A 12,668-nucleotide genomic window follows, 5' to 3' on the forward strand; every position below is an offset into this window, starting at 1 on the left:
GTCCCTCATTAATTATTTTAGTTATGATTAGACTCTGTAAGGATTTTAGAGCAAATCAGATTACTCACACATTTAATGACATATTATTCAAATAATTTAGCATATGATTGTAATAAAAATGTGTGTTTTACTATTATTTTTGAATATCTTATATTTTAATATATTTGCTCACATAATCTAATGTGGCACTCTAGTTTCATTGATTGATTACTCAGGTTGTTACTTTTAAATATTTGCATTGAATTACAATAATAGCAAGGCCTGTTAAATTTCTTATTGAGGATCACAGTTTACATAACATGTGGCTTTACCACTTAATGCCATGAAAATCTCAAAATAAAAATGTATTTCCTATTTAATCTCAACGGTGAAACCAGTCTTTGTGGCCTCAGCTAAAATAGTACTACACATTACTAGTGTAGTAAACCTCCTGCACACCAGATGGCTGCAGTGAGTCATTTAAGCAGAGCTTCCGGTCTGTCTTGACTCGAGCACCGCACGCATGCTCAGTATCCGCAGTTCGCGCTCATCAGTTCTCTCTGCACAGCATATCTCAGTTCACTGTACTGTTGGAGTCACATATCCTGGTTTATTTCGAGTCGGAGTGACTGTTAAGCACCCCCGAAAGTGAGTAACTCTAGTAACTTGCGAATCAGAGCTTACTCGAGACTCGAACCGTTTAGAACGGTTCACTCCGATTTGGTGAACTAGTTCTACCAGTTCACTAAAAAGAACCGGTTCAAAAGAACCATTTGTTCAAGAACCGGACATCATAGTGATCAGACGTGAAGAATTCTACAGCGCAGTCATTCACGGTATGTTCGCTGTTATGGAAAAAACGTTGTTTTGGAAGTTATGTAGTTAGACCGCATTTGATTAACAAATGTATAACCTATATATTTTTTTTCCTGTGCTTTTGCTACAATTAGCCTCGTATCGCTCGAGAGTGTAGAAGGGTTCGTGTATTTCTAGACCTCAGTTTTATTTCCTAAATAATTATTCACAAATAAATGATTGCAGTTTTATTTTAGCGGATAATTAAGCAAAGATGGAATAATCTCCATCTTACTATTGTGTAACGGGCCTGTGCGTATTCATGCGAAAGGCCTTGAAGCCTGTTTCACGCCGCACGCGTAAGCAGCACGTATTTTTTTTTTTTGGCCAATGTCACACTTCCGGGTTTTAACTTCCGGATTGGCCCACGCAGGATAAACTTTTTTTCCGTTAACTGCGATGGCTGAGCCTAACAAAAAACCAAGCCTTTGTACGAGATCATGAACATGTTTGACCCGTCTTGGTGATTTATCAGTAAGACTACAAAGCTCTAATTACGAGCTAAATGTAGAATCAATTCGAAATGATGGCGCTTATAACATGGTTATATTGGTGCGACTGTGCATTATCACACTTTATGTAAAAACAATGTGTTTCGCTACGTAAGTTATTTGGGGTGTAACGTTAATCAGCTTGCATCTCTCTTCTTACTTATCCGAATGTCTGAGATCGTGTAAAGGCGGCTTTAGCTGATTTAATTTTACTCTAAACCACGGCTTCAATGGGCATGTTGCTTTTATAAAACGGTTTGTCCAAAGAAATAATTTATTCATAAAATAAACACGCAGCAACAAAAAAAACCCATCATATTAATAACAAATTGAATCTTCTTTCAAGCAATGTAGTTCTTTAGAAACCATTCAACAGACGCAGTGGCGCAGTAATATTGATGTAATGAGGTCACAGTGTATGTTTTTATTTTATGCTGCCATCATAACAGTAGCTTAGCTTCGAACACGGCTCAACCAATCAGAATCAAGGACCAAAACTATCTGTTTTAGACCGTGCATCCATACTCTATATCTATCTGTGTATGAAATGTGCTATATAAATAAACTTGCCTTGCCTATTCATGTTTTTAATCTGTGCTGTTTTTTCAGATCACTCCAAAAATGTCTGAACCACGGGCCTTAAAGAATCCCTACCTAGATTACACTGGGCCAGGATGTGCACAAGACCTGTTTGACATGCAGGGAAATGTAAGTGATTCCAAAAAGCGGCGTAGTACTACTGAATCTTACAAATACTATGGTAATCTTAAAAATAATTGGTATACCATAGTATATATGAATATGGTAATCATTCATATCCTTCCCTGAATTACACCGCTTACCCTCTTGTCATGCCTGTGTATTCGTTATCATATCTGGTTTATAAATCACATCTTTCCTCTGTGCAGTTGACCCAGCATTTTGCCAGCTGTGTAAGCAGTAAGATTGGTGAGCTTATGGCCATCATGGAGAATGGACTGAAGACCGCTGACCCCAGAGACTGTACTGGCTACACTGGCTGGGCAGGTGAGAACACACTTGCAGATGTATTAAATAAATGATTATTAATGCATGTTTAGTGAAATTGTATATTGCATAATAACATTGGAATCAGCCTCTATAGATGGGGCTGCTTAAAGGTATAGTCCACCCAAAAAATAAAAATTCTGCCATTTACTCAACAACTTTCAACAATATAGGGATGCACCAATATAAATATAATACTGCGCTTGCGTGAGCTAATAAGTTAAATATGTGGAGCGGATTGAGTGCGCCACGACACAGCTTATCGAATGCACATCCATTTCACACATTGCTCTAAACGTTTGTAGTTTGGTCGGATATGTCAATAGCAAAGAAGGAAAAATGAGTAACGTATTACGAACGTTAACTGTCTGTATAGAGAGAGTGTGTGGTCTTCTGTTGCATGCTCTGGATTGCTCACTCTGCACACATATTTGTATATTTATTCAAAATAAGTACCTACTCAAGAGAGAATGCGAATTCGGACACAGTCTGTCTCTGTATCAACCGGAGTTTCTAACGGCAGCTTCAGTGACGCAATGACTTTATCAATCAGCGATTGGCTCTTTTATTCTGAAGGCAGAACTTCCACCATATTGCACTTTCTCCCATTCATAAGTAACACGAGTGCATCGTCTTTGTATATCTTAATCTTTGCTGTAAGTAACTTTGCAAGTTCATGTCAACTTATTCTACAAACCGTGTTGCTTATACGTAGTAGAATGCATTTCTTTGTCCTGCTGAACACAAGTAAGGTATTTTGAAGAATGTTGGTAACTAAACAGTTTCAGTTCTTGTTAACTTCCATTGTAAGAACAAAAAATACCAAATTCAAAATGCCATCTTTTGTGTTCAGCAAAAGTAAAAAAAGTCTCAAGTTTGGAACGACATGCGGGTGAAAAAAATTACATAATTTTTGAGTGGACTATCCCTTTAAGGCATGCTCTTGTATAACTTTGTCCAATGTATTGAAATCTGATTATATTATAGTATTTGTTTTAAATGCTTTATTTTAGTTTACTAATGTTCATGGTTTTATATCATGAAACTACGTGGCCTGCATTGCTAAGTCCCCCTCCCCCAACTGCAGGCATTGCCCTGCTTTACCTGCATCTCCACAGTGTCTATGGAGATCCCTCTTACCTCCAGAGGGCCCTGGACTATGTCAACCACAGTCTGAGGAGTTTAACCCAGCGCTGGGTGACCTTCTTGTGCGGGGATGCAGGGCCGCTGGCTATAGCGGCGGTGGTCTATCATCGCCTCCAGAAACCCCATGAGGCTGAGGAGTGTGTGAACAGGTCTGACCCTGCTCTACCTCCATCTTTGTGTGTGTGTTGGGTCGGTGACATGACTCTTCAAATTAGAATTACACGTCTAAATGATCATATTAAAAATTAATTCTATACTATTTTTGTCTGCTATTCAAAGATGTATAAAAAATGTAATTCATTCGGACCATTTTAGTGTTTCTGAATTAACATTTATTTTGATAGTTTTGCTGGATTCAACTAAATTATCAGATGTCTTATAAAATAACTGCATTTCTTAAAGGAAAAGATTAGCAGCGAGGCACTTTAGCCAACTCGCTCTTTAAAGGTTTTCTCTCGGATATCCTTGTCACTGACCCATGTGAACTTGATAAACATTGGAAATGTTGATTGTTTAAATAAATTAGAAGAGTTAAATGTAATTTACTTAAGTCCAAGAAGATGATATATTGATGTAATTACTATCAAAATGTATTGTTTGTTTGCTGTCCACATTGAGTCTAATGTCTTGTGTTGTATGCTTTGGATTGCTGGCTTGTTTATAGCTTAATACTACTTTAATAGAATTGCCTTGGAATACTCCCAAGAGCTTGTGTTCATTAAAAATCTCATACTAGGATTCCAGGATGAGGGTGAAATGTGGAGGATTTTTTTAGGTCTATAGGGCAGCTCAGCTCTTTCTGTGTCCTGTTTCTCTTTCCCTGTCTTGACAGGGTTTCATTCCCAGAGGATCTTATTGTGATCTATTTGCTCGAATGTTTCCAGGCTGCTGCAGCTGTACCAGTCTGTAGTGCAGGGGAAGGGCAGTCTTCCTGATGAGCTGCTTTATGGGAGAATGGGCTACCTTTACTCCCTAATGTTCATTAACCAGCAATTTCAGCAGGAGAAGATCCCCATTCAATACATTCAACAGGTCAGTCACATTTATTTGGCCTCAAACCTGAACAAAAGTGCATCAAATCATATTTTAACACAGGATGCATGGCTAATATGATATATGCATGATAAAGAAAACGAGGTAAACTCAACAAGACAAAAATGTACCATTTTTATTACATCAATAAATGCCTCTGGTCTTATTGAGAAAAGCCATAGTTTTAAAATGTAATGCATTTCTCAGTCTGTACAATTACTTCTGTCATCTGTTGATGTAATCATGAGCATGCAGGCAGTGAAAAATAATATATCAAAAATGTCTGTTTACATTCAATATCAAAAGTTGATATTGTAACCTAACATTCATAATCCAATCAAATCCGAATGGATAAAACCAAGCCTACATTATTTCTTGTTTAAAGTATATACAGTTTTCAATAGCTGGTAATAAATGTAGAAAGCCAGGCAGATGACCAATACATACTTAGGTTCAAATGTTTGGTTTCAGTAATATTTTTGATATAAATAATGCTTCTATACAGCAAGGAATAAAATTGGTCAAAATTGATTTCTATTTAAAATAAATGCTGTTTTTTTAACTTTCTATTCATTAAAATATCCTCTTTTTTTTCCCAGCACTGTTTTAAACATTTATAATATTAAGAAATGTTTCTTGAAGAGCAAATCAGCATATTAATTTATTTTTGAAGGATCATGATACACTGAGGAATGGAGTAATGATGCTGAAATTCAGCTCTGCCTCACTGGAATAAATGACTTAATTATATTTTACAATAATATTCTATTTAAAATAAAATCAAAAGCATTAAAGTCTTACTATATATTTTGGAACTGACAATTGACATTCAACTTGTGAATTACTGACAATCTCAAAATATTTTCAGGTTAACAAGAAACAATATTAAAACAGAAAAATGCTGTGAAAGTGTGTATGTTGTCTTGAACATGCATGTGCATTTATTTCAGATCTGTGATGCTGTAATGGCTTCAGGGCAGACCCAGTCTCAGAGGAACAAGATCCAGGAACAAAGCCCTCTAATGTATGAGTGGTATCAGGAGGAGTATGTGGGTGCCGCCCATGGCCTGTCAGGGATCTACTACTACCTGATGCAGGTGAGCACACTCACAATACATACGTTATTGACTGAGCTAACAACCAATTGTTGAGGGAAATAACTAACTTTGGTCATTCAAACAAACTAATTGTCTCTCTCTCTTTTTAGCCTGGGTTTGTTGCAGAGGACAGGCTTTCGTATCTAGTCAAACCCAGTGTGAACTATGTGTGTCAGCTGAAGTTTCAATCAGGCAATTACCCACCATGTGTCGGTGATTCTCGGGATCTTCTGGTGCACTGGTGTCACGGCTCTCCAGGAGTTATCTACATGTTGATACAGGCTTTTAAGGTACACATCTCCACGTCATTGATTTATTTTGAAGTTTTAGTCATCTTTAGTTTCAAACTGTCGCTCTTTAAAAGTGCGTTATTTTATATATGTATATGTGTGTTCATGAAATGTGTATGTATATAATATGCATGCTTGTGTGTGTATGAAGAGTTCAGATGCAAAAACCTCGAAGTCCGTCTGACTACGGCTGGGTATTGAGTTCGATACTTTTTTAGCACCGACCAAATTGCCTCTACCATCGAGTATCAAAAAATGTCTGGTCGTTCGGTACCAAATTTCGATACCTTTGGGGTTAATCTCGTCAAGGTCAGTAAGCCATAAGCATCTAGGAAAAACACTAGTTTGCGTTGGTTACGCCCAGAGACGTGGCTCACACGTGAGGCTGTAGTGTGTAAGCGTTACAACCCCTATAGATGGAAAAGATCAGAAGTGTGGCTACATTTCACCAGGCTCGATGCCAACAGCGCGCGATGCAATATTTGCGACGAGATAACTGCTGCTAAGACTGACAACACGCCAAATCTGATGAATTACTTGACACTGCACGGAATAAACTTGAGAGCAGAAAGTTTCTCCGTCTTCGACTGCAAGAACTGGAGCGTGTCACAAATGAACCAAAACTCAGCGTATAGGCTACTTGCCTCAGATATGAGAATTAGGCATATGGAAAGCTTGATATGTCTACTTTTAAACAAACCAATTTGAATCAAAGGCAAATTCTCTCTGATTATGTAATCCAAATGAAAGGTGCATTTCTCTCTATAGGCGCACCCACACACGTTCACTATACTGCGAAGATGAGTCAGCCATGTTATCTTCATCTTTGTAGTCAACACTGACTCAGAAAACATGAGAATATTAATATACAATTAAAATGTTGCATTTCTATTTTTTCCTGACACATTCATAATCATTAGGAGATTTATGCCAGTGCTTTGCGGCAAGCTTTATGTGTGCGCTTGAGTGTGAGGCATATATTGCGGTCAGCAGTGGCTTATATTAGTCTTGAGTCTGTAATAAGTCGTCAAACTGGACAAATAGTCAAAGGTTTTTTAAGGTAATATGTCATCTTTTTTTAACTTGACTTCATAAAATTGGTATCGAAAAAAGCTTAGTTCAGGAACCGGAATCGATATTGATAATTTTCGAATGAGACCCATCCCTACGTCTGACTTTTTTCTTTACAAAAAAACCCAAGTCTGTCTTGTTTCGCTTTATCGTGGAATGAATAGAGCTTTTCTTTAATGTCGGTTATGCCCTATTCTGTCAGTTACAGCAGCACAGGAAACGCTGTTGTGGTCACATGCTACTCGTGAAATCATGTCATTGCCACTGTGATGATTTTCTTAAACCTTAGAAAAGGCAGAATTATGAGGTTGACAATGTTTCCTTTCACCAGTGAGCGAAAAGTGAGTTGTTGTTTTTTAATTCAGCGGAACCCCTAGTTTTTAACTCTTTGTATTAGTGTCATCAAGTGTGAGTAAACTACATTACACAGAAGCCTCAAAGTATTAGGACTCGAAGAATGTGTAATTATTCACAAGTATTTAAGATCATACTTGTGAATAATGTTCTGGCGAATGCATTGTTAGTAAGCGCATGGAAGCGTCATATTGGTGTCCAGAACAGAAGTCTGTATAAGCCGTGTTCCTCCTCAGGTGTTTGGTGTGAGGCAGTATTTGGAGGACGCTCTGCAGTGTGGAGAGGTGATCTGGCAGAGGGGTTTGGTGAAGAAGGGCTACGGTCTCTGTCATGGAGCTGCTGGAAACGCTTACGGCTTCTTGGCTCTTTACAAGGTCACGCAGGATCTCAAACACCTCTACAGAGCCTGCATGGTGAGTCTGACCCCTCTCAAGCTTAGAATATATGCCATGTTAGTTTTCTTTTCTAATAGTTTTTAAAAGTCCATTTATTTTAAAAGCCTTTCAAGTACAGGAGCAATACATTTTCATGAAGTACTCATTTATGAAATACAAAATTATATTTTGGATTCACGAGACCTTGATTAGCATTATAAGTGAACTCCAGGAAAAACTGCAATAATTTTTAAAGAGTAAATCCCTATATGAAGCAAGACTTTAATTCACTTGTGAAGTCAGTTTAATTTTAAGTACTTAAGTAAAATAACTTGGTCATGGAGTTAATTCATAAGCATATGCTTAAGCATATTCTGCGATGATAAGTCATTGTGCTGTCAGGAGGGGACCTGTCATTGCCTGTTGTGTGTACAGAGGCATGATGGGATTTGATGTCTTCTCATCTGCAGTTCGGAGACTGGTGCATGAATTATGGAAGACATGGCTGCCGGACTCCAGATACACCATTCTCATTGTTTGAAGGTAGAGTAAACATTATACATGCATATTAATATTTACATTAATGTTCAAAAGTTTGGGGTCGGTAAGGTTTTTTATTTATATTTTTTTAAAGTTTTATGCTCACCAAGGCTGCATTAATTTGTTAACAAATACAGAAAATATTTTTTCAGTTTAAAATATCGGTTTTACATATTTAAACATTTTCAGATCATTATAATATGCTGATTTATCAATGTAGAATATTTTTAGTGAAAACCGTGATCTTTATATTTTATTTGATATATTTTATTCAGGATTCTTTGATTAAAAAAAATCAACAGCATTTATTTAAATACTGACCCCAAAGGATTTTTTAAATCATTGTATCGTTATATTTGTTAAGTGAGGTTTTTTATTTTTATGATGGTGTATGTTTTGTGTTAAAATTATGAATAGTCAGGATTACAAACACTTTATTTTACTCTGGTTTAATTAATAACTAAACGCCTCACTATTTATCATATTGTCTCATTCTGAAGGAATGGCAGGAACAATTTATTTCCTGGTTGACTTGCTGCAGCCAACTAAAGCCAAGTTCCCTGCTTTTGAGTTGTAAAGGTAACTACACCTCTTTTTTGAAACATTTGGCTATCCAGACACTAATTCTACAAATAAACCCTTGCTAACTTCAAAGTGCCTCTTTCCAGACTGTTCCGGATCACTGAGGTTTTTTCGCTTGAGCTTCCTAGAGCTGGAAGAACGCATCCTCTGATGGTGGAATAGTACTGTCTCACTCTGCTTGTGCGTCTGCATGCTTTGGATGGAATCTAGGCTTTATAGATGAGGGTTCTTTGGAACTATAATGGGAAGCTTTTTAAATATGCTTAACAGATTGAACTTATTTTGTTTTTGTGAATTTTTGATGTTATGGGTATATGTTTGTTAGTATTATTTGTATTACTAAGACTCATTGAAAATGACTTATTTTGATGTGTTTGTTAGAATATATATCAATATGACGGCAAGGTAAAGTTTAACATCTCTTTCAATTTGTGAACTAATTGCACAAAAGTGACTGCTTCAAGATAACACTAAAATACAGTGTCAATATGCTTTCAGTTAGCTTAAAGGAATAGTTCTCCCAAAAGTGTATATCCTGTCATTTACTCACTCTCAAGCCATCCTAGGTGTAAATGACTTGCTTCATTCAGCCAAACACAAAGCGAGTTATAAAAAAAAAAATGTCCTGGCTTTTCCCAGCTTTGTAATGCCATTGAATAGTGCCTGAGTTTAAGCTCCAAAAAGCACATCCATCCGTCATAAAATTAATCTCAACGTGCGACGTTGCTCCTCTTCTCTAATATACATTTTTCTTTGACTTTTATACTTCAAATTCGTGACTTCTCTGTGCTTCTGCATTCATCAATTCTCTCCTCCGCTTATGCTACGCCTATATCATGTCAGGTCAAAGGTCACTCTTCCGCCGGAACTCGACTCGTGATCGTGTGTATGGCCGGAAGCCATGAATTAGTTTATAAAGTGTTAAATATGGATCTTTTTCTTACAAAAATCAGTCGCTTCGCTTCAGAATCCGTTTATTAATCCCCTGGAGCCATATGGATTGCTTTCATGATGGATGGATGGATGAGCTTTTTGGAGCTTCAAAAACTCAGGCATTATAAATCTTGGAAGAGCCAGGGTGTTTTTTTTAATAAGTCTGGTTGTTTTTGGCTGAAAGAAGAAATGCATTTACACTAAGGATGGCATGAGAGTGAGTTTATCGTGGGATCATTAAAAATTTTGAGTGAACTATTCCTTCAATGCTTTGCTTTCTGTATTAGTAATGTCTTTTTTATTTCTTGATAATACTAGTAGTGATATCAGAGGATGTGCTGCAAAAATGATTTTTTTTTTAAATGGTGGAACAATCTGTTAATATTTTCATCTGCACAGCAATAAAAATAAGAAAAAGAGTATGTCTTTATCTTTGTTGTCATTCTGGCATCACATTAAAGGTGTGGGAATAGCGGCTGCCGCAAACATTTGTCTCCACTGGATGGAGCTATACAACTCTGCAAGTTAATATGATTTAGTACAAATCTGGAAAGTCAGTGGATTTTAAAAAAAAATTCTCCCCATTTAGCTGTACTTTATTTTATTTCAAACCAGTCAATGAAAAAAAAAAATAGAATCCACTGACCTAAAGACTAACTTTATTCAGTTCTCAATCCAGAGGTCTTTGTATATTGTGTGTGTGTCAAATTAAGCAGTTCGGTCAGTGGATAGCAACTTAACTTTCACTTCTTTGATTTTCCAGCTGTCTAACCCAATACTTGATTCTGGAAAACCTTTGTATTTGTGTACCGGTGCTCTTCCTCATAAAACGTGATACAATGACATTATGACCATGATTAAAGTACTAACAGATCCTGTACACAGGAAATTATCAAATCAGAGTGCTTTGTTTTAAAAAATACTAACACTGAAGATGGTTTTGTTTAACGCATGTCATTCAAATGTTTGGAGTCAGTAAGATGTTTTTTTTAAATAAAATTTTCATTCAGCAAGGGTGCATTACATTGACAAAATAACAGTATATAGACAATGACATTGCTACAAAAAATATATATTTCATGCGGTTATTTTGAACTTTCTATTAGAAAGAATCCCCAAAAATAAGCAGTCAACATTGATAATAGTAAGAAATGTTTCTTGAGCAGAAGATCAGCATATTAGAACGATTTCTGAAGGATCGTGTGAAACTGAAGAGAGGAGTAATGATGATGATAAATTCAGCTTTGATTAGGATTTTTTCATAATTTACATAATTATGTGAATAATTAATACATAATTAAGTTTTTATTGAGCCCTATTTTTGATCAAATAAATGCAGGTTAAATCCCCTTAACTTTTAGTCATTCTAAGTCACACTGGCATCACAAAGGAAGAGCGTCGAGAATGAATTAAATTATTCCCAAATGGTGTAATTACAAATGGCGCAACCCATCAACATCCCACCTGGGGGATGCAGACTTGCCTTATTTGTTAGTTTGAATTAAAGTATTGCTTTACCTTTTTTCCCACAAGTGTTGAAAGTCTAAATCCTAAACTGTAAAAAAAGAAAAAAGAAACATACAACACATTTTTGTTTTTAAACCGCTGAAAATATCATTTGTAATCAAAATACAAAACAAGCTTTTTCACTTGCGCTCTGTCTTCTGGAGCCCACTATGTATTTCACATATAAAGATCAGTGAGTTGACGGCTCATTTACTCTTACTTGAAACCCTCTGGCAAATCCAAATAAGGCTCTTACTTTCTCAAGGGCTGATGGACAATGCTTGGCCCACACGACAGCTTTTTTTAAACGCTGGACTCCTCAGTGTTCCTTCCAGCTGATCCGAGGTCAGTCTCGCTCTGTGTGGAGTGTAATTGCACCGGCAATCCCAGAGATCTGAGAAACTGAACCCGTGTCAGAACAGAGCCTGAGCGTAACTTGAGCAGCAGCTTTACGGTCTGAAGTTTGCTCGCTTAGTTGGGCATGGGGGTGTAAGCGGCTGAGACGTGTCAACCACCCTTGAGGTGCTGCCGTCCCTCTCAGAGAAACTCTACACCCCCTAAAAGAATGGCTAAATATAGAGCTCATCTGCCCAGGGGCGAGGTCTGCAGATCCGTGGCTTCTGCAGCGTCCAGAGAGAAGAGTCGATGTCTCAGGGCGGGAATGGAATGTCTCTTGCAATGTTAGTTTGTAGAAACAATCTAAGTGACCGGAGCATGAAACAGCTGAGATCAAATAATATTTGGAGAAGCCCTGCTGTGCCACCGTAGACCCCCTGCACGAGACCCCGGGCTTAGATTAAAGTTATATATTTCTCTTAAACTTTAATTTTCAGTGTAGTATTTCCAAAAAGATGAAATTGGGGCCTGGAGATGCATATTAATGATTTACCTTTGGGAAAAAAACAAAGGCATGCTCATCGATAAAACCCTCAGGTCAAAACCCTTTTGTTTGCAAACAAAGAAAAAATTATTTTATCCTTCATGTTGATTAAGCTAATGGATAATGAGTTATTTTGCAGAATGTCCAAGCTTTAAGCTCCAAACAGAACAAAAAGTATTACAAATGTAGTTCTGAAGTGCTAAATATGTAGTTCACAACCCTCCAGTTATTGTAAAGTTATTTGCGAGGAGCTCATGCATATGCTGATAGTATAGCCGTTGTCCTCCTAATAAATATAGTCTTTCTCTAAGCGTGCACTGATTAGTGCGAGACATCAGAGCATAAACTCAAAATGAACTCAAAATTGTCATGATTTTTTCACCCTTATGTTTGTTCCAAACATGTATGAGTTTCTTTCTATATTGAAAACAAAATAAGATATTTTGAAGAATGTTGGTAACCAGACAGTTGACGGTAGCCATTGACTTCCATAAAAATAAAAATCCTACTAA

The 12,668-nt window shown here is 36.9% G+C and overlaps 1 protein-coding gene across 7 annotated transcripts; it reads left to right on the forward strand.

The window, feature by feature from the left end:
- The first annotated feature begins 434 nt into the window (after positions 1–434).
- On the forward strand, positions 435–10,189 carry lancl1 (LanC antibiotic synthetase component C-like 1 (bacterial)). 7 transcript variants are annotated; one of them, XR_013798125.1, is made up of 12 exons: positions 437–815; positions 1,935–2,033; positions 2,234–2,351; positions 3,439–3,646; positions 4,382–4,529; positions 5,480–5,626; positions 5,737–5,916; positions 7,578–7,754; positions 8,186–8,258; positions 8,756–8,834; positions 8,924–9,485; positions 9,890–10,189. XR_013798125.1 is itself a non-coding variant. In XM_079616845.1 (11 exons), the coding sequence occupies exons 2-10, from the start codon at positions 1,947–1,949 to the stop codon at positions 8,830–8,832; spliced, it is 1,215 nt and encodes a 404-aa protein (XP_079472971.1). In that variant the 5' UTR covers positions 435–627; positions 1,935–1,946; the 3' UTR covers positions 8,833–8,834; positions 8,924–10,189. The 7 variants fall into 7 exon arrangements, 3 of the variants coding, with proteins under 3 accessions (XP_079472971.1, XP_079472970.1, XP_079472972.1); XR_013798126.1 differs by having other exon boundaries at positions 440–627; XR_013798128.1 differs by lacking the exon at positions 437–815 and adding an exon at positions 1,196–1,308.
- Positions 10,190–12,668: the final 2,479 nt, after the last annotated feature.

Source organism: Phoxinus phoxinus, assembly GCF_949152265.1.
Source record: "Phoxinus phoxinus genome assembly, chromosome: 6".
Lineage (NCBI taxonomy): Eukaryota > Metazoa > Chordata > Actinopteri > Cypriniformes > Leuciscidae > Phoxinus > Phoxinus phoxinus.